Source organism: Rhinolophus sinicus, chromosome 1 (assembly GCF_057876585.1).
Source record: "Rhinolophus sinicus isolate RSI-liver-muscle chromosome 1, RSI-T2T, whole genome shotgun sequence".
NCBI classification, from domain to species: domain Eukaryota; kingdom Metazoa; phylum Chordata; class Mammalia; order Chiroptera; family Rhinolophidae; genus Rhinolophus; species Rhinolophus sinicus.
This window is the reverse complement of record NC_142501.1, coordinates 30,947,369-30,970,093: the sequence shown is the minus strand read 5'-3', so window position 1 is coordinate 30,970,093 and position 22,725 is coordinate 30,947,369. Positions and strand designations below refer to the sequence as shown.

Below are 22,725 nucleotides of genomic sequence, written 5' to 3'. Positions count from 1 at the left end.
AAGGAGGTGATCCAGCTTCATCTTTTTGCATGTGTCTGTCCAAGTTTCCCAGCACCATTTATTGAATAGACTGTCTTTACCCCACCGTACATTCTTGCTTCCATTGTCATAGATTAAGTGGCCATATAGGCATGGATTTATTTCTGGACTCTCTATTCTGTTCCATTGATCTATGGGTCTGTTTTTATGCCAGTACCATGCTGTTTTGATTACTGTAGCCTTGTAGTATAATTTGAAGTCAGGTATTGTTATACCTCCCACTTTGTTCTTATTTCTCAAGATTGTTGAAGATATCCGGGGTCTTTTGTTATCCCATATAAATTTTAGGATTATATGTTCTATTTCTGTGAAAAATGTCGTTGGTAGTTTGATAGGAATTGCGTTGAATATATATATTGCCTTAGGCAGTATGGACATTTTAACTATATTAATTCTTCCTATCCATGAACATGGTATGTGTTTCCATCTATTTGTATCTTCTTTCATTTCTTTCTTCAGTGTCTTATAATTTTCTGAGTACAGATCTTTTACTTCTTTGGTTAAATTTATTCCCAGGTATTTTATAGTCTTTGGAGCAATTGTAAACGGAATTGCTTTTTTAATTTCTCCTTCTGATGTTTTATTATTGGTATATACAAATGCAACTGATTTCTGAATATTAATTTTGTATCCTGCTACTTTACTAAATTCATCTATCAGCTCTAATAGTTTCTTGGTGGAGTCTTTAGGGTTCTCTAAATATAGTATCATATCATCTTATTATGCGTATTTTTGAATGGAGGTAGCAGAGGACCAGACATACCCAAAATCACAGACCAAATAACTGGTAAGCTAAAGCACTTAAAAAAAAAAAAAAAGGATCAACCCTTTGTTTTATGTAACTACTTAACCTGAGTCTTTAGACATTTGCCTTTTACTGTGTCACCTAAATAGACGCAGTGCTTAGGCAAATATTAGTGCCTTAACAATATTTTTAAGTAAAGTTAATAGAACTAAATTTAAAATTTAATGGTATGAGTCTATTGACATGCTGAAATGATTTCAAAATGTCATTTCTTTAAAGTAATCAAGCAGCAGTGTCTTATCTCTTTGTTTTCTTGTCACCTAAAAATTACAGGGGATGTCATATCTACACTCCAGTAAGACAGAACTCCACGGTCGCCTGAAATCCACCAACTGTGTGGTAGACAGTAGAATGGTGGTGAAGATCACTGATTTTGGCTGCAATTCCATTTTACCTCCCAAAAAAGGTCTGTAATTAATGAAATGTTTACCAGTTTCCCACTATTTTTTTTTTTTTTAAATTTTATCACAAATCCACACAAGGTGCTCAGGACATAGTGATATGGATCAGAAAATTACTACTAGGAGCCACAAGAGGCAATAGCTAGCTCATTCTCCAGCGCTTCACCCTTGTCAGTTCTCAACCAGGCAATTGATCATGTGAGCAAAAAACATAATCCTAGTGAATGAATTTCCTAACACTAATTCCTTGCTTAAAAACGCTAGTGTAATTTTGGTGATATGGGAACTTTAGCCCAAAGACCAGTGCTTCTAGAGTTGAACGAATATGGATTTCCTTCATCTATGTGTCCCCTTGATAGCATTGAGAAATCAGGAAGAACTTATTAGCTTGTGGAAGCAGAACTGAGTGAAAAAGTGGAGTAGAGCAGTAAGAGACCTCAGAAATCATCTCGTCTAACGCTCTTCCTCTCTAAAAGACAGAATTGAGGTTCAGAGAGGTGAAGAGATTTGCCCAAGAAGACAGAGCAAGGCAGAAGACCCATTTCCAAATTGTAGACATCATCCATTTATCTGTGATAATGATACGAAATGATAATGATAAGAAAAAAACTCTCATCAGTAAAATATACCCTTATCTATTTTAGGATTGTGATAAAGTTCCAAAAAGAAAAAAAAAAAAAAAAAAAAAAAAAGATTTGTAAAGTATAAAGAACTTTTCCTGTTGAACGTTTACCCATTCTTTACTATAATTTGGGGTTAAACAGCCTCAGAAATCTAGCACTCATTTATGCCTCAAAATGCCACCTAGATCCAGACAGTGAATTCTATTTCTATTTTGCAATCCTTTAGTTTTCCTTAACAAAATAAAAAAATACAATTCTGACCTTGCTTCTTCAGTCATGTCAAGCATGCTAGCTAGACTCAATCCAGTAAATGCTTGTTGAAGACCTACTGTGTGCCAAGCATGATTCATCATGTAGTAAAACAAATCTCCTTCATTAGATGGCTCACCACGACACAAAGTCAGATGAATGGCAGGTCAAATTCTATCCTCCTAAACATCATTCAGTTATACCTACGTACTTATGCTGTCGGTTATTTGAAATTTTAGCATAAGTAGATCTATTTACCTTTCCTACAACCCCAAACCATTAGGATCAGTGGTACATGAATCACAAGTCACATACATTCACAAGGCATCAATTCAAAAAAGCAATGAATTTGGATGGCAAACCAAATGAGGAAAATGTTTCTCATCATAAGCCTATCACTGTACCTAACAACGTGAATCTATAGATTTTTTTTGCATTGAAACTGCTGAAGATAGAAACCTCAAAAAGTTCACATGGAGCTAGGTGATCGTGGAAAACTTCCAAGGGATGTTGGAGGAAAACCAGCTGTATGGCCCTGTTATTACTAAAGGGAATCTGTGCTAGGGGTCAGAAACCCAAGTGTCTAGAGGAGCCAGACACAGAACCGCTTACTTCACTTGTGAGAAGTGGACTAGCAGGAAAGCTAGGGGAGTAGCAGACACAGCAGTAAAATGGGAGTAAATTGTATGCATTATCTTTAAAAGAATACTGTGGGAACCAAAGAAAACACATTTGTGAGCAATCGCTAACTTGGAGGCTGCCAGTATGTCACACCTGAAAAATGTCCACTGATAGTCTCTTGGTTTAAATGTGCCATCTTTATTTTCAGTAAATATATGTTTTATATTATATAAAAATATGTATTTTATAGTATATAAAATATATAAATATAGTTTATATTATATAAAACTATATAAATATTTTTAGTATTTATCAAGGCTTTCATAGTTTACACTGTATGTCCCACAGCTGTTAAATCCTCAGCCTCACATGTTCTCCTGTATTCATCCCACAAATCTTTACGAGCTCTTCTATACACGAGGTGCTATTCCAGGCAGACCTTGAGAGTGTTCACAGCTATGATTTGAGTCATTTTAGAAAAGACATTGCCCTATGGCTTCACCCAAATCCTGGCATTACATAGTCAGCTTAAATGGGAAGTGTGTGTTTTAAGTGTTCTACGCTTATCACCATTATTAGCATAAACTCCTCAAAAGCCTGAGACCATATCAATTCAAGGCCACTGCTATTCAGGGTGCGTGGGGTAGGGACTTAAAGAATGAAAGCAGGTTGGAGACCTATGGGCGTCTCACCCCTGAACTCGGCCATCTCCACACTGTGTGCACAGACCTGTGGACAGCCCCAGAGCATCTCCGCCAAGCCAACATCTCTCAGAAAGGAGATGTATACAGCTACGGGATCATCGCACAGGAGATCATCCTGCGGAAAGAGACCTTCTACACGCTGAGCTGCCGGGACCAAAATGGTAAGAGTCTGACTCCTTCGTGCGCCCCCTCCAGAGCCAGCCAACCTGCATCCTAGGCTGATGGAGATCCTAATCGGTGTCACCACATCTCTGTCCTTCATCTGCAAAAGTGATGGCATATCTGCATTACACATTTCACAGGGGGTTTCGAAGGATTAAACGACAGTGTGAATGTTAGAGTGTTCTGAAAAGCATTAGACAATATGCCACTGCCAGCTGGCCCTACGGTCAGTGTTATCATGAAAGGATCTTCCTCTTAACATTTCCCTCTTTCCTTCTGATTCCAGTCATGTATCAGTTTAACACCTGAACTAAATCAATCAAGTGGGACAACATGCATATTTTAGTCTTACTAAGAGCTATAGGTTTTGTCACATGTCCTGGGATTGGGGTGGAGGGGGGAATATTTCATTCCATTCATTCAATCCTGGCTTCCTGAGCTCGTGTGCCAGCTCTGAACTGTCTGGGAGGAGGAAGGGACTAAGGGATGTAGGGAGAACAGGCCAGAGTCTTGGTCAGAGGAAGCCTGCTGAAGGCAGTGGTATCTGAGTTGAGTTTTATAGGGTTCAGAGCCTCAACTTAAGGTCGCCTCCTGGGCATAAGTGGCTATGAGACCCCTTAACCTGGTGGCTCATTCATTCAGCCTGCATCTGTGGAGTGCTGGCGAGGCTTTGCAACAGTGGGCACCCATCCAAGGCCAGTGAACCAGGTCAGAGTCCGGCTGCTGCTAACATTCCTTCTCATAATTTGAATTCTTCTCATCCCATCAGAGAAGATTTTCAGAGTAGAGAATTCCAACGGAATGAAACCCTTCCGCCCAGATCTGTTCCTGGAAACAGCAGAGGAAAAAGAGCTGGAAGTGAGTTTCTTTGGACTCCTGTAACAAATTACCCCAAAATTGGTTAAAACAACAGAAATTTATTTGCTTACAGTTCTGGAGGCCAGAGGTCTGAAATAAAATGTCAGCAAGGTCACACCCCCTCCAGGGCTCTCTGGGAAATCTATTTCTTGTTTCTTCCAGAAGTGTCTTTGGTGGCTGACATTTCTTCGCTTCTGTCCACAACACTCCACTCTTTGCCTCCGTGGTCACATTCTCTGCTCCTCTTCTGTCTGTCTAATCTTTCTCTACTTCCCTCTTATATAAGGATATATATGATTGCATTCAGGCCCACAAATTAACCCAGAATAATTTCTCCATCTCAAGATCCTTAACTACATTTGCAAAGACCCTTTTTCCAAGTAAGATAACATCCACAGGTTCCAGGGTTTAGGACACGGACATATCTTTGGGAGCCATTATCAGCTGCCACCCTCCCCTGTCCTTTTCCACCTCTCCCAACTTAAGAAAGATCTGGCTCCTTAAATACACATCACATTTTCAATTTTTAGGAGCAAAAAGAGCAAGACCCATGTGATACACTCATTAGCCTTAAAAATACTACCTACTGATTAAAACAATAAATATGCTGACATCTAGAAACCATAGGGAAGTGTACCTTCACTCCTTTTATCCTTCCTCTGAAGGAAATAGAGCCTTTCTTTCTGCATTGGCTTAATTTTTTTTTTTTTTTTTTTTTTTTGTAATTCCTCACAAAGGCCTTTAAAGCCAATGGGCCATTTTCACCTTTCCTCTTCTCTCTCTCTTTTTTTCCAACATGAAAGGCCCATGGTAGCCCCATGATTAAAGGCACATGGTAGCCCCATGTTAGCCCCATGAAATAGAACTGCTCCTGCACTGCTCTTCTCCTCATTCCTTTTTTCTCCCTGGCTTTTCTGGATCCTGAGATTCCTCCCCACACTTCAGCATATCCCTTCTCAAACGCTCCTTTTTCGTCTGAGTATATCCACATGTTGCTTAAAACTTTTTCACTCATGTAGTTGGATGATTCTGGAACTGGAAATCAGGAGTAAGATTTCTTCACTAGTAGCTGGTTCCAATAGAATACAGGCCTGAACTGCGATGACTTGGCAATGCCACGAAAGCACCTTCTGTACCACTCGGTGGTGCTGTATCAGCCTATTTGTCAGTTGCTCCTGCCCATTCCTCCCTAAGGCCATCAGCACATCATGTACCAAGGCAGGGGCAGCCTTTGGTGGTGAATATAGGCAACCAGCAGCTAGACCACCCGTCTAGTCTTCCCCAGGGACTTAACTTGTTAAGTCAAAGAACGGGGGCAGGGATTGCATCTAGTACCATTTGCAACCCTATTTTGGGCCAGAGTGAAGAACAAACTTTATATAAAACAAATGGTTTTCACCATGCTTTTTGATCCAACAAAAGCTGCAAACAAGTGATAGCAAACGAGATGATGTTTCCACGGGCTCCCTCGTGTCTCTCCGTCTGAACCTCCCCTTCCTCACTTCTCTTATATATTCGTATTAACTATATATATATAATAATTATTATATTATTTTATGTAATTTTATATCATAATAATATAATTATAATTGTATTATAATTATCATGTGTTATATATTATAATAAATATTACATACTGATATATAATAATTATTATATATTATTGTCCTTTACCCATGCAACATTTGGGGCATACTTACGCTAAAGCAATTATTCATTGTTTATCTGAAATTCAAATTTAACTGGGAGTCCTGTAATTTTATTTGCTAAATCTGGGAGCCCTGCTAAGGCCCCTTCACAAACCAATTAAGTCAGAATTGGTCCGGAGGTGGGGCCTCTGGCAAGAGAAATTTTGTAAAGCGTCCCCAGGCAATTCTGCTATTCGTCACAGTTAGGAATTGCTGCCGAAAAGCCTTCCTGGTGTTTATGGTCACTGTCTCATAGTCACTGAAGCCAACTATTTCTTGCCCTCCCCAACATACATCCTGCACATGCCTGTGAAGCATTTTGTCTCTCCCATCAATCCAGCCTTGTCCAGGTCAGTATTACCCTTTTCATTATTTCAGGGCCTAAGGTAAGGACGTAGGGAAGGCAGTGCGTGTGGCAAGACACACTGCAGATAACTGGGGCATCTCACCCTCATTGTCAGAGTTGAGATGTTTTAAAAATATTCCCTGCCTTAATTACTCCCGTCATGGAAGATACTAGAATAGGACACCACCACCACCCTTAGCTTATTTACCCCTTCTTTCTTCCAGGTGTATCTACTTGTAAAATCCTGCTGGGAGGAAGATCCAGAAAAGAGACCAGATTTCAAGAAAATTGAGAGTACACTGGCCAAGATATTTGGGTATTGCTGAAATTTTTTACTTTCTCTGATTTCAGATTTTTCTAATAACAGTTGACATTCAGTGGCACCTAAGAGTGAGAGTGCCTATTCTAATGAAAAAACCCCAGACTGCAACACCTGTCCCCCCCCAAAAAAAATTTTAATTAAATGATATGGAGACTAACAGACCATTTTCTCAGGGAAATAATCACTTGAAAAGTTAAATACTCAAGGGCAAAACTTGCCTGACTAAAAGCTATATTCTAACTAATCATAAATGTGTCTGTTAAAAATATAGTTCCCTGATACTTCTGCAGGTAATTAGGATTTAGAAGTCTAGTATCGGTTCTGGGAATCTGTAAAGTCCCTGGATAATTCCTAAGATCAGTAAGTTTCTTAAAATTCTTTAATCTTAAAAAGATCAGCAACTTTGGCCCTAGGTACTTAAGACTTCAGGCATGAATCAGATTATAATTCAGGATAAAAAAAAAAAAAAATAACACAATTATCCAGTAAGATTGAATTCTAGATTTCTCACGTTTTCTGTTAGATATAGTAGAGAGTGAGAAAAATAACATTGGAGTAAGAGTTAGGAGATCCAGTTTCTAGAGTAGAATCTAATAATAGTTTGCTGTGGGGGCATTGGGCGAAACTCTTACCCTAATTGGGTGTCAATTTTCTTATTAGTGAGATCGGACTGAATAAGATCATTTCTACAATTCCTTCCAGCTCTAATTTTTTGTAGTTCTCATGTAGTCATAAAGAGGCTAAAAGCCCAGGGCTGGAGATGAGGTAGAGTGAAGTTAATGAAAGTGTGGTCATTGATTTGGTAGATTTAAACTGTCATTTGGGGCAAAGGAACAGGAAATAATAAGCAATTGAATTCTTGCCTATTTTTCATTCCTTCACAAACCTGTTACTAAGAGCAGATGAGATTGTAAGTGTGACAGATGAAATGTAAACTCTTGAAGATAAACTGGGCCCCTGATATTCTACCCTAGAAAGTCTGATGTAATTGATCTGGGAAGCAGGCTGGCATCAGGAGTTTTAATAGCTCCTTGGTAATTAAAATATGCAAGCCACGGTTGAGGAAACAGTTTTAACTGAATCAATTCATCATGAGTAAGATAATCTATCTTCATCCCTTACACCTGCTCCCTCACCCGTTCTCCCAACTAGACTCTATACTAGTGGTTTCAAGTAAGAATCTCCTGGGGAACTTGTTTAAAAATTCTGTTTCTTAATCCCAAACCTAGCAGTTTCCAGTCATGTAAGTCTGTGATACGACTCAGAATTGTACTGAATTTTTAACAGAAATCCCCTCCCCACTCCAGGGGATTATGACGTAGTCCATCTTCTTGAGCACAGAAGTGGTAATTTATAATCGTTGTTGTGGTAATGAAATGCTAAGATTTGTTCGGCCCTTTCAATTGTGCCATATAGCTTATGAATACTATCTTGGATCCTCACGACTCTACAGGACGTCACTGTGCCTCTGACCCAGCTCTGCCCCAAGCCTTGTCCTATGTCCCAGTGTCACAGAAAGCTGGCATCTCATCTAAGTGTCCTTGGTCTAACACAATAATCCAGAGTTATGTTTTTTGCTTCAGGACCCTGGCTTTCCATTCTTAGGAGATAATATAAGACTCTACTTTGCTTTTCTTGGTCCTGTTCTTACGCTTCCATTTACCACCTCCAGAGCCTTTTTTTAAAAAATATTTTCCCCTTTATTGCAAATTATTATTAAAATTTTGGAAAATGAATAAACAAACAAGAAAGTAAAAACATCACACGTTTGTTAGTAGATGACCACCAGTTTTCAAAAGCTAAAAATGAGATTATAATTTTTTCTGTTTTATGAACTGATTTTTTTCACTGAGCGATATAAAGGTAGTATCTTTCTGTATGTTCAACTATTCTAATTCATATTCAATGATACATTACTATTCCATTGTATCATAATATTTCACTAGTTTTTTGTAACGCATTTAGATTATTTTCAAATGTTTGCTGTTGTAAAGAATGTTGTGACTTTCTTTGTAGTTAACTTTCAGCATATTCATGATTGTTTCCTTAGGATAATTCTTAGAAGTAGAATTGATGGGCTGATTGGTACGTGTATTCTTAAAGTATATGACACATTTTACCAGATTGCCCTCCAGGAAGGTTGTACTGTATATTTTTCTTCCTTCTTACCTACATTGCTTGCTGTTGTTCCAACATTTGTTTTAGTTTTTTTTTTTTTTTAATTAATCTTATTTCTATTTCTTTGATCTTCCCTGAGGTTTAATTGTTTTTATGTTTTCAGCCATTTTTATTTTTTCATTAATTGCCTGTTTATCATATTTGCCTATTGCTTTAATGATGTTCGTGTTTTCTTAACAATGTGGAAGGACTCTTTATCTATTTCTACATACAGACTTTTTCATGACCAAAAAAATGAAAGTTATATGGATACCTTGATCCGACGTCTACAACTGTATTCTCGAAACCTGGAACATCTGGTGGAGGAAAGGACACAGCTGTACAAGGCAGAGAGGGACAGAGCTGACAGACTTAACTTTATGTTGCTCCCAAGGTAAGGCAAGTTGGTCGGCTGACGTGCTTTCCCACAATTCCACAGCTGTGCCTCATACCCTAAGAGCGTAAAGCTTTAGCATTTGTCTAGCATTGTTTTTCTTTGTATCTTCTTAGGTTACATATTCCTTTTTTAACAGACTGAGTTTAAAAATGCATGTACCTTGCTAAGCATTATTCTGGTTTGCACTCTAAATACCCAGAAGACAGAGGTTATTTTTAAATGGCTAAGTGGTGCCACAGAAGGAGCTTGGACTGTGGAGTTAGAACGACCTGGGCTACAACACCTCTTTTATTGTCTGGGACCTGCGGCAGGTCACTGTGTCTCCTCAGTCTCAAAATGGAAATTAAAGTTTTCCTACGGAATCTATGAGCTATAAGGCACTTTCAGGCACTAAGTGTTAGTTTCTTTGCTTTCTTCTTTCTACCTCAAAGTAGAAGCCAAATTACAAGAAGTATAGGCGTCTTTAGCAGAGGAGGTGAGGCAACGCATCAGATGTCTCATCTCAGAGGCATATATAGGCTGACCTCCAATTTGTGAAACCATGTAACAGTCATGACAGAAGAGAAAGGAAGTAAGGGGGAAACCCCCAAACAGTTTAAAGTTTTACCAAGTGTTGGTACTCAGGTAATAACTAAGAAATGTTAAGATAAGCAATAAACTAAAATGTGAAGAGCTGGAAATAGGCGTAGGCCAAGGTGCCCACAACTGTCACAAGAGAGAAGCAATGTTCTCTTCCCATTAAAGTATAATGAACTATCTTATTAGATTAAGGATAAACTAGGCAGTCTAGCATTGGATGAAATCATGGAAATTGAAGTCAGCCAGACCTGACTTCAAATCATGGTTCTACCACCTACTACAGATGTGCAGTCTTGGGCAAGTTACCTAAATGCTCCAAGCCTCAGTTTCCCATCTGCCTCCCAGGCTGGCTCCAACAATCCCCTGAAATAAGGTTCAGGATTTAAGGTACTTAGCACAGTGCCTGGAACGTCCATGGTTGCTATTATTATACATAATAGTTATGACTTTTATATATGATTTGTATTAGTTATTATTTTATTTATACCAATGCTTAATTTAGAATACCAGTTCTACATTAGTAAAGGAATGATTCTGAGATTGTATGAGCTGTTTTCTAAATAAAGAAATAGTTTCTCTTCTACAACTCTGAGTGAAGAGGTTAACACACATGATCTATTGAGTCATCCAGGTCTCACGAGAGCCTAACATAGCACCTACATACCCTAGGAGAGCTTAGGAATAGCCTGGGAACGGTATTTTCTTGGAATAGGCTGGAACCCTATTAGGCAATTTCTGTCAACACTCCATAAATGTTAGTTACATAATGCATAATTCCTTGTCTGGCCTTTAATGCTGAGTTGTGACCAAAACAATAACCTGATTATCTGGCTGCCTTCTCAGGATGTCATCATCAGTGGTTTTAACTAAGAATGCACTCAAATGATTTCAAACAGATGCTTCATCACCCCAAATTATTTTTCTTCCCTTTGGGTCAGTGTGCCACTTTGACCACTAGATGGCAAGTATTTTACTTGGATTGCCAAAGGTTACAGAACATAAATCTCTATAATGGCTGCAATACACCGTGACTCCAGTGCAACTCACTTTGATAATTTATGTAAAAATTCTTTGTATTTGCAAAAGAAAACTAAAACGTTCATGGACAATAACTAGAAGAATAAGAGAAATATTTACAGCAAAATTATTAAATTTAAGACTACGTGTAGGAACCAGATACTATTTAAACACTTATTTGAACATTTCTACTTGGGGTGTCTCAACAGATTCAAATAGAAGTTTTTCCTTCTTGGGAAGCCCTTGTGAGACATCTAATCTATACACTAATTCTGTCTGTATCAGCAACAACCTGTTATGAAAGTTCACCATGTTCATTAGTTCATTAGTTTCTCTCTCTGGGTGGGTAATGCACTATTTTTCAAGTTCATATGACTTTTCAGATATAAGCAGTAAAATGAAGGAGAAAGATGGTGAAATACCCAATTTTATCACTACATCTATGTAGTCTCCAAAATAATCTGCACCCTTATACTGGGTGTGTCACAACTACCACCACAGAAGTGCCCCTGCCAATCCAAACAGCCACACTACAGGGGGGATTTTCAAAGATCCCGAGTTCCATCACTGCACCAGTTGAAAAGATTTCTTCCCTAGATGCTATGGAGGTTCTCTAAATGGGTATTGTGAATTTTTGTGGTTGATTGTCTGTTTTTGGGGAGAATACCAACCATTCTTCCTTTGCCAGAGTCGGCACACCTCCAGATGGTCCCTATCTTCCTGACTAGCCAAGGCTTGGGTTGTGGGGACAATGTAGTGCAATAAATGACCGACCGAAGGGTCGGACGTTGCTGAGTTCTAGGACTGGCTGTGCTCTTCCTGGCTGTGGGAACTTGTGAAAGTCATACTTCCTTTTAAGCTTCAGCTTCCTCGTTTGTAAAAACAAAGGATTTATTCTCAATGACCTCTCTGGCACCTCCCCGCTTCCAGGTTTTGTTTCTAGTAGTTCCATACACGGGTCCTTTACAAAGTGATCCCCAGGGCTGAAGAATGGAGCACGCAGCCTCAAGTCATCACCCATCTCATTTTTCCAATGGAAAAGCAACTTGGCTCATACAGGAATATGGAGTTCTTTCCTGTGACTCTTCTCTCTTAATTCTGAGTCTGATATACTGCTCTTCAGATCTCTTCAGCACACATAGTCTAAGTTCTTCATTTGACTTCTTCAGTTTTAGCATAATTTTAACGTGTAACTGATGTTGTTTTTTCAAGGACCCAATTCGGATTCAAAATATATCAAATAAATTATGGTTCAGATTATATCAAAATTAATTTTTAAATGCATATTCCTTCATTGTGATAATAAACAATGCCGTGGTAAATATGTCAGGAGGTAAAACAATTGACTCTGATGAGAAAAGATCTGATCGGTATTGTTATGCAAGCTCTTACATTAATGACACACTCACCTCAGCTTCTGGATATAGAGCTATATCTAGAAGAAACTGACTGTCAATAGAGAGGTAAAAAGTGGGCAAATGTGTATATATATTAGGGTTATATGTCTGTGTATTAGGGTCCATAGTCAATTACTAAGTTAATGCTGAACCTGCTTATAATCATCTGAGTTCAAATATATATATATATATGTGTGTATCTATGTAATATGTTCATATATACAGTATATGCAACTTATCTTTGCTTCCTAGCCACCCAATTGACTGGAAATCCCAAACTCTCGAATTCCTGGTAAACAATTTCTACTGTCTCAAAGATTTATGTAAGAGAAGAAAAACTTTACTGTAGTTGAAGGCATTTTGTTTCCTTCCATCTAGGCTAGTGGTAAAGTCTCTGAAGGAAAAAGGCATTGTGGAGCCTGAACTATATGAGGAAGTTACAATCTACTTCAGTGACATTGTAGGTTTCACCACTATCTGCAAATACAGCACCCCCATGGAAGTGGTGGACATGCTCAATGACATCTATAAGAGTTTTGACCACATTCTTGATCACCATGATGTGTACAAGGTAACCATTTCACCTAATAGGCTGAAATGATCATACGGTCCCAGGTCAGCAGAGGCAGAATTGGTTGTTACTATTATGACTCAGGTCTTGTACTCTCGAATTTAAGATTTAATGAATTGGTGGTGGAATCTGAGCTAAAAGTGAAGGGAAATGGAAGAATAAGCAGGGCCTTAACTCAAAATGACCATGTGATCTTAAGAAGCAGTATGAAAGAAACAACATAAAGTTCAGCAGGAATGAATTTGGGGTACTAAATTTAGAAAAAAATGGCATAATCTCAAGTCACCTTCAAGCAATGGATTGTGTTTAGGTTGACTGCAAATGAATCGGAGAAGACACCAGAGTTATAATAAGTAAAGTAGGAATATCTTGTTGTTGTTGTTGTTGTTGTTGTTTGTTGTTGAAATAGCAAGCATCACTCAAACGTTCTGTAAGCTCAGAACTGGATCTATCACCTGACTAGAGTGCTGGTCTATTCTTGACTAATAACGTCTGAGTCAGAAGAGTAAAGTAGAGTTGAATTCCTACATTTTCATGTTGGAAAAGCATCAGAGCATATGGAACAAGTAACTTTAGAAACAGAGCCCTTCATTAAAATCCCAATTTGCCCCTTAACCATGTGATATATTTAAAATGTATTTAATTTCCTCAAGTTTTCTATTTACCTATCCGTAAAATGGGATGATAATATCTAACTCAACGGATTATTTTTAAGGTTATTGAGTTAAACAATATGCCTGAAACACTGTATCCTTAAGGAAAGTGTAGAGGTAAATCATATAACACCGTCGTAGTGGTTGTTATTCACTGAGGAGACTTCCCTCTTAGGGTTTGTCTTAGCCCAGTCCTCACTCTATGTAGCTCAGAAAGCCATGGTAACAACAGTTCTTATTGGATAGAAAATGATTATGCATTTTAGAGATAGTTGGCAAAAAGAAGTTACCTAACCAATAAATGTGAACTATGCATACGATTATGAAAACAAAATTAAAAGGGAGGACATTTTATCAAAGAATTATATTTATAGAATACTGTTAATACAAAAATACTACGTATTACAAGAAAAGTGTTTGGTGTCACTATACTATTAAAATGTGTATTATATGTTGGAGGAACATACAATTATTTTTTTCAAATAGTACGTGAAAAATGATAAGTGCCAAAGATGACTTTTCTGGTAATTAAAGGTATTCCTAAAATTATATAAAACTAGTCAGATTATTTAAACAGTCACAGAATTGTTACAACATCTGGATGATTTATATTATTATGAAGTACTTTCACATGGTTAAAATTTTTTATAACTGTTTTATCATCCATTTAACTAGACTATTACTTTGGTGCAAAAGTAATTGCGGTTTTTGCAATTATTTATGACCTTTTAAACTGCAATTAGTTTTGCACCAACCTAATATAAAAACCCTGAAGAAATTAGCATGGAACTGATCTTGAACTGGTCCCAGGAAAAGTGTACAGGGCTAGGCTCATACCAAGTTCTGAAAAACTTTTGTATTTGATATGTGTTTAATTACTTGTGCCTTTTGAAGGGGCAGATTCACTGATGAGAAACTATCTCCACAGGTGGAAACCATTGGTGATGCCTACATGGTAGCTAGTGGTTTGCCTAAGAGAAATGGCAATCGGCATGCAATAGACATTGCCAAGATGGCCTTGGATATCCTCAGCTTCATGGGGACCTTCGAGCTGGAGCATCTTCCTGGCCTCCCAATATGGATTCGTATTGGAGTTCACTCTGGTATGGAGTTCAGCCTTGTGGCAAATGGGAACTCTTGGTTCTGGGCAACTAAATCAGAATGGATAAAGGGTCTTCAGATGTGACCGGTTTTCACATGCGGTTTACTCTTGAATCTCTCTGCCAAAAATGAGGTCTCATTACACATCCTAACATAATTTGACCCAGTCTCTAGAAAGTTCTAGGAAACATCTTTTTAGCAACTTTGATGAACACCAAACATGTAATAAAATAACAAGCTCCAGATTTCCTATTCAAATCACTATATTTACTGTTTCATTTATCTTCTCCCCATTCCTTCCCTCTCCCCATCCCCAATTTCTGTATTTTTTCCCACTAAAATATTATAATATCTTAAATAGATTAGATTATCTACGGAGGGGAGGAGGGGTGAAGCTATAATTCCTATAATAAATGGGCATTTATATTCCCCCCCACCCCCTCATGTGACCCAGGGAAAGTACGTGAGTCACTTCAAAGATCATGACAGTTAATCCAGCCTTGAACGTAGAGATTTGAGAAAATGTGTTATAAATATAGTTGGAAAGGAACTCATACGTCATCTAGATTAATCCTTTACAGGGCATAAACTATCTTTAAGTTCTAAGACAAGTAATAACATAGCCACTTTTAGAATAATCCCAGGATTCCCTGAAAACTCACTATTTCCAAAGTCAACTCACTCCATTATTAAATAGTTCTAATTGTTAGACAGACTTTCCTTATGTTAAATTAAATCACATCTTCCTATAATTTCTGCTCATTGCTCCTTGTTGTGCCATCCGAGCCTCACAGAAGACCCAGAGTACAGAAAACCCGCAAGATCACTCCAGGCTTCGTGGCAAGGACCAGACAACTACATTTGCAAACGTCATCTTGTATGCACAGTGCCTCGCACAGAGCCTGGCACGAAATATTTATTGGGTAATGAACCGGTGACATTCTCTAAGTGACAGTACATAGAAGTTAAAAACTGCTGCCACATCTCTGACGGCCAGGAGCATAGCTGTGGACTGTCCCGATTGTGTCCACAGCCAGATGTCACTGCTGTTTCTGAGTACTTTTGCTGTCACTGGAACTTTCTGAGTATCTCCCTAGCCAGCAACAGTCTCTTTTCTGATCCATCACAAATGACCAGGCCTGAAGGAAGGGACAGCAGCAGGTCTGACTGAACCAAGTCAGAGAGAATGGAGCTCTGGGGTCCTGGCCCAGTCTCTGTCCCCTGTGAACCTACTCAGTGCCTGAGCTGACCACCACGGCCCAGGCGCTACCATACTGGGCTGGAATGAGAATAGATATTAGGCACACATACCTAATATCTAGGTATTATCTTAGGGTTTAGCCTGAAGAAATTTAAAGGTTGCTGTTAAATATTAATAGTTGAAAATGAGACATAATATCAGCACTTCTAGGCCTTTCCCAGGTTTATCATCCATTTTTGAAGTGAAGAGTCACTTGTGATTAGACCTAAGGCACAGATCAGAGATCTTCTGATCAAGTAGCTGCCTCTACTGTGCCTGCTTTTTTTATTTGTTTCTTTTTTATTTTGTATTGTTTTGCATTGAACCTAACAGGTTCAGCACTCAGGAGAACATCCCGTGTTTTGATTTTTTGTGTGTTCATAAACACAGAATATTTGTAGGATAAATCTATAAAAAAACTCATATAGATCAAAACCCAATCAACCAACTAGAAAATCAGTAGTTATCTCTGTCCAAAACCAGTTTTGCAGTTCCCGAGTTAAATTGAACTTCTAAAATCTTTAACTCCTTGCATTCAGTCGTTCCACACAAATACTTGATTAAACAACCTTTTCTCCCTGCCTAATATACTACTGTGCGGTTTTACTTTGGCTTTTGTTGTTCCTGTTAGAATGTCCCTGTGCCACAGGCTCCCCCATCCCTCTGCATTCAAGGGTGCATGAAATGCTCAGGGAAGATAATGCAAAGTCCTTGGCTTCTGGGCCTTCCATCATCATCCCACCAATCCCAGAAATGCCACTCGGACTACAATAAAATTAAATAAAACAAATTTGGCCATTGAGCCTTCAAGGGTACTATGCCATCCAACAGTTCAGAGCTCAGGGCTGTGTGGCTCAATACAGTAAACAAGCAGTGGGGTCCTCTTCATCCTTCCTGAGAGCTTCTATTTAAAAATACCAGGAAGGACTTCCCATCTTTGCAGTCTGGATCTCTGATGCCTTCTTGGTTTGTGCAAGTGTACTTTTCTGTGCCAGAGCAAAATACTTTCTGAAAGCATGCATCGAATAATGATGCTTCCCTCACTGAATATATTCACTTAAAGCAAAAAAATCAAAGCTCGCCTTTTACACCCTCAGACACTGCTCCATAAAATGAAGTTTTATGGAAGAGGCTGACCCACCTTAACTTCACTCCTGCTTTCTGTCCATTTCAGGTCCCTGTGCCGCTGGAGTTGTAGGGATCAAGATGCCTCGGTATTGCCTGTTTGGAGATACCGTCAACACAGCCTCTAGGATGGAGTCAACTGGCCTGCGTAAGAAGGGAAATGGTTGTCTTAGAGGACAAAGATTCTGTCTTCCAGCAGAAGGGAGCTGTAGGGTAAAATGTATAAGTGCCTGTGAGATCAGAGTACCCTTCACATTGACTGAACGTGAGCCTGTGTCAATGCAGTCCTTGCGACATTTGCTTTTGTTGTTGCTGTTTACTGATAATTATTCCATTGCTCTTTTTTGGCTCAGTTTTAGACTGCTTCTATTAGTTTTTGTTCATTTGCAATGCATGCAGGCATGCTCTACCTGGAATAGTCACAAAATTTAGCATAGATACATTTAAGTTAAAGAATATTCAGTGGGCTAGGTATGGAACATACACCCTGGTTCACTTTCCTATTTTATTTGGTTTCCCTGGGAATTGGTTTTAGGAAAGAAAAATATCAGTATTTGTTATATGCAAAAACCTGTATTGCATTTGCCTGGCAAGATAGAGGTATTGTGTGCTACCTGTAGTAGATGCCCAGTAAATATTGATGGTAGTGATACCAGTAGAAATATACACTGGAGAGAATGAAAGCATTGGTAGATGTGGGTGGGGCTTACAAAAACACAGGTGATAGAATGTTATTTTGGCAGTCTACTGACAACCTGATTCTAGTTTATACTGAAAAATCATGATGTAAAGGAAAGAATAAGATTGCGACCAGACTTAAAAATCAAAACCATGTAAATCATGTCTGTGTCAAGAACACCTGAAATAAATGTCCTGAACCAAGGGGAAGCAAACGTGACCATATAATAGATTTCAAAATGAACAGGATTTTCGTTGATCTAATGAAAATTTATATCTAATTGTCTACATCTGCATCTCCAGCCTTGAGGATTCATGTGAGCGGCTCCACGATAGCCATTCTCAGGAGAACTGAGTGCCAGTTCCTGTATGAAGTGAGAGGAGAAACATACTTAAAGGTAAGGGATCCACAGGGACAGTACCCAGAAAAGGCACTCCACGACACCTGTGGGCCACCTCCTTTAAGACTGGACACCCAGTGGTCAAGTAATGCTGAGGAGCATGAGATGGAGAATCCTTTTCTGTACTCCCCACATTTATTACCCACCATCCCGCAGTGATCAGCCTTTGTCCCCTGTAGGAGAAGCCACCACTGAAGAGTGTGAACTCAGAACTTACCTTTACTTCAAAGAGCCCTTTTGATATTTTGAACTATGACCACTATGTTATAAAATGCTGCCACCATTTCTTCCACATGTATCCAAGTTTTACCCCCAATTCCTTCTTTGTACCCGAGAGCTACATCTGGTCCAGGCCTAACTTCAGTCAAAGTCCCCATCTCCTTACATCCTTGCTCTTACTGCAAGATGCTACCACTCTCTTAAGACCACCTCTCTTGCTGCTTGCTTTATCATTCTGAAGCTCTGGACCAGAAAATCGCAAGGTGTGGCCCTAGGCTTCTGACTCAGCATCATCTGTGTGCTTGTTAAAATGCAGACGCCTGGACTCTCCACAAGGTCTACTAAGACTCTGCGAGTGTAGATCTGGAATTTATAGTTTTAACAAGGATTCAAAATGATTGTTTGAGAATCACTGCTCTAGACTGTCCATGCTACTCCTCACACGTAGAACAGCCACCCTCCAAAACCACCAAATGCCTCCATTTGGCTCTCAGGCTGCTTGTCAAAAGTCATTATAATCTTCTCACAACTGGTCTGAGCCAACTATTGACTATAAGATTATCTGTCTCCAATAGCCTTTATACTTCTGATTCTGGCCTTTATACTATGATTGCAATGTGAAAAAGATCTCCTTTTTTATAGTAGGGTCTTACATCACACTCGCTTTTTTTTTTTTTTTTTTAATTTATCGGGGTGACAATTGTTAGTAAAATTACATAGATTTCAGGTGTATAATTCTGTATTACATCGTCTATAAATCCCATTGTGTGTTCACCACCCAGAGCCAGTTCTCCTTCCATCACCATATATTTGATCCCCCTTACCCTCATCTCCCACCCCCCACTCCCCTTACCCTCTGGTAACCACTAAACTATTGTCTGTGTCTATGAGTTTTTGTTTCTCATTTGTTTGTCTTGTTCTCTTGTTGTTTTTGGTTTATATACCACATATCAGTGAAATCATATGGTTCTCTGCTTTTTCTGTCTGACTTATTTCGCTTAGCATCATACTCTCAAGATCCATCCATGTTGTCACAAATGTTCCTATATCATCTTTTCTTACCACCAAATAGTATTCTATTGTGTATATATACCACAACTTCTTTATCCATTCATCTATCGAAGGACATTTTGGTTGTTTCCATGTCTTGGCCACCGTAAACAAAGCTGCAATGAACATTGGAGCACACGTGTCTTTATGTATAAATGTTTTCAGATTTTTTGGGTAGATACCCAGGAGAGGGATTGCTGGGTCATATGGTAATTCTATTCGTAATTTTTTGAGAAACCTCCACACTGCCTTCCATAACAGCTGCTACACTCGCTTTTTCAATCCTCCATAAATACATTTTTTGCACAGAGTATTTCCCCTCAAACAAAAGTGGTTTATGGGTTACTACAGTTTAAACATAATGAAAAAACCCCCACAATTTTAAAAAATGAGTGATTTTTTAAAATATATAACCTTTTCAAATACCAGCTCCAGCAAAAACAGGATTTCCAGTAAGTTTACATTCATTTTATAGCCTCCAGATGGGCTCAGCAAATATCTCTTAATGAGTGTTTATTATGATACACATGTGTTTATAATTTAGACTCTTAAGGTTGGGAAACTGTGGCAGAGTTTTGTGGCAAACTTTGTGGCAAAAAGGGCTGGAAGAAAAAATGGACAATGAAAACCAGTTGGATTTGTTGGTATAGCAGAACTGTAGACGAATTTTCTTCCTTTTTAATTTAGAGTTCTTGTGATTTTTCTATAGTGATATTTTGAAATGCCTTTTGGAAAAAAAGGAAAACTACTTTGAAGGAAACATGTCTGGTGAATGAGAGCCTTGTTTTTCAAAAGGCTCTTGGAAATAAGTATTTGTCTAGAGATAATGCAGATCATATCAGGAGCATGTGCTGTACTGAAACATAGGCACTGACGAGCAATGCAGAGGTGAATGTCTCTTGGAAACAGACACTTGTCAGAGCAGTGGGCTAGAACCGAACTGTCTCATTGGCCTTCATGAGTACACATACCTTTCTTGTCTCACTAGGGAAAAGGAACTGAGACCACCTACTGGCTGACGGGGGTGAAGGACCAGGAGTACAACCTGCCAACTCCTCCCACTGTGTAAGCTGCTGGGTGTGGTGGGGACGTACAGGGGCGTAGAGGTCTTGGCTTTGTCAGTTGTGCTACGTACAGCAATTTAATTGTTGGCAAGTGCTTTACCAGTGGCAATGATATACTGTATTGAGTACGAAGCCAGGGACTACACACATGAGTTTAGAAGCCCCCCTTCCCTGGCTGCTAGAACCGGGGCGTTCCAGGCATGCTCAGGAGAACAGAGGACAGTTGAGAGAGCTCACCTCCTGCATGTCTGGTTCCCACAGGAGGACAGCATGCTGGAGGCAAAGAGGCATTTCCACCCCTGCCTACAGCTCTCTGCTGTGCCACCTGTTGAAAATGGGAACTCCCTCAGCCCCAGAACTACAGTTCTGGGTCTTCCCACAGAGTTTGTGTTCTCCCTGAGATGAGGAAGACAAGGTTTCAGAGCTAACTGGCAGCTTTCAGTTCCCCAAACGTGACTCAAATGGTCATAGAGTTGCATTGGTTGTTGCAGTCAGTTATGTGAGTGTTGTTGTGGCTTTTGCTATGGCAGAGAAACCCTGTCTTGCATTCTCATAGAGCCTGAATCCTGACAGGTATAGAGATGCCAAAACAACCCACATCTTCCCGGGGGCAAGGGGCAGGGATCTGGGCCCCTTACGAGGAGTGCCCCAGGTCTATTCCAAACTCTTGAAACCTACCATGCATGTTGAGTCCTCCCCAGACAAGATCCACACTCCTAGGAATGTGTGGGACCAACAAGTTTTCAGGGTTGTGTTGCAGGGGCCTCGCATTGTCCTGGCTTCTTTCCCCTCCCTACAGTGGCATATGTAAACTAAACAGCATTTCCAAATTCTGGCAGCATGGTGTTTCACTTTGAAACTGACATATAATTTTCTGCTTGACATATGTTCTGCTTTTTCTACAATTACTACACAGAGCAGGATGACAGTGTGGTAAGCTCATCCAAGGCAAGGCTCATTTTGTATTCTGCAGACTTCCTGTGTTTAGCATAGAGAAAGTCTTCAATAAGTATTTGGTAAACTGAACTGATTGTCTGGAGCTAAGGAATATTCTGTATGAATTGCTGAGAAGTTCCATTTTCCCTCTCCACTCATTTTCCAGGGAGAATCAACAGCGTTTGCAAGCCGAATTTTCAGATATGATTGCCAACTCTTTACAGAAAAGACAGGCCACGGGGATAAGAAACCGAAAACCCACACGGGTAGCCAGCTACAAAAAAGGCAGCCTGGAATACATGCAACTGAACACGACAGATAACAGCAGTACCCCTCTTTAAAAACCTAAATGAGGTCAGAGGACTCAGGCAAATGAAGTACAGCTGTACTTGGGCAGTGGCCTCAAGGTTCCTGAACACCTCCATTTCCGTAAGACCTCAGTGGAACTCAAGAAGGGTCAGATGCATTCTACGGAGCCTTGGCTGCCCTGTCTGGAACATTTTTGGAAAATATTCTGGAACATTCTGGAAAAGTAAATTACCTTTTACTCTGGAGCCTGATCTCAATATTTGCTCCAGGGAACTTTAACCTGGGGAAGAAGAGAAATGAATGTACTATCTCAAAATTGAGGAGCTTTTGTTCTCATTTCATTTATTTTGTTTTTGTTTTGTTTACTGGCTCTTTTTCCTTCTGTATTCATGATAGAATTTTTTTAATTGTCACAATTATATTTTAAGTACCTTATCCATTAAATTATATTTAACTCATAATTTTTGCAGAAAAATATGCTGTATATAAGTCAAGACTAAAAGTTAAAAGTTTACTGAGTCTGTGTATGTGTTTCTACCTATTCCACCCATTTTTCTGAAATGCACCAGCCATCATCTTGTGCTCACTGAAAAGCTGACTGAATTCCCCACACTGAAGCAGGGCAAAGCTAGCATTGTTGCTCAGGACTCAGAACCTTGACACTCAGTATCTCCTGTAGCACATGAGGGATTTTGTGTCTAGCCCTCTACTGTGGGAGGCAGGGCTTGCAACTGTCTCAGATCTGGGATAATGTCAAATCCTGTTTATTTGTAAAGACAGTAGTACTTCAAAGTACAAATATCCCCTTCCAGCAGCCATATCCTACCCCTACTTATGGTACCCCAGCATGACTCATTTGCTTGAAATTTATGGGGAAATGGCAAAAATCAACTAACTGGTGTTGAGTAGACTAGAAGCAGCAAAGGCAAAACAAGCATGCAATATTTCTGGCACTACCTGCAGAACTAAAACAATTGCTTCAAACATATTACTCCTCACCCAGGCCTCTACCC

The 22,725-nt window shown here is 39.3% G+C and overlaps 1 protein-coding gene across 1 annotated transcript in view; it reads left to right on the top strand.

Annotated features, from left to right (window-relative positions):
- GUCY2C (guanylate cyclase 2C) overlaps positions 1-22,226 on the top strand; it is a 71,403-nt gene extending 49,177 nt beyond the window's left edge. The window contains exons 17-27 of the mRNA XM_088796549.1: positions 1,118-1,250; positions 3,466-3,603; positions 4,374-4,462; positions 6,721-6,812; positions 9,211-9,369; positions 12,744-12,936; positions 14,518-14,692; positions 17,105-17,203; positions 18,037-18,131; positions 20,392-20,468; positions 21,570-22,226. Of these exons, the coding sequence (XP_088652675.1) occupies positions 1,118-1,250; positions 3,466-3,603; positions 4,374-4,462; positions 6,721-6,812; positions 9,211-9,369; positions 12,744-12,936; positions 14,518-14,692; positions 17,105-17,203; positions 18,037-18,131; positions 20,392-20,468; positions 21,570-21,744 (1,425 nt within the window). The 3' untranslated portion in view covers positions 21,745-22,226. The remainder of the gene's footprint in view (positions 1-1,117; positions 1,251-3,465; positions 3,604-4,373; positions 4,463-6,720; positions 6,813-9,210; positions 9,370-12,743; positions 12,937-14,517; positions 14,693-17,104; positions 17,204-18,036; positions 18,132-20,391; positions 20,469-21,569) is intronic.
- The last annotated feature ends 499 nt before the right edge of the window (positions 22,227-22,725 follow it).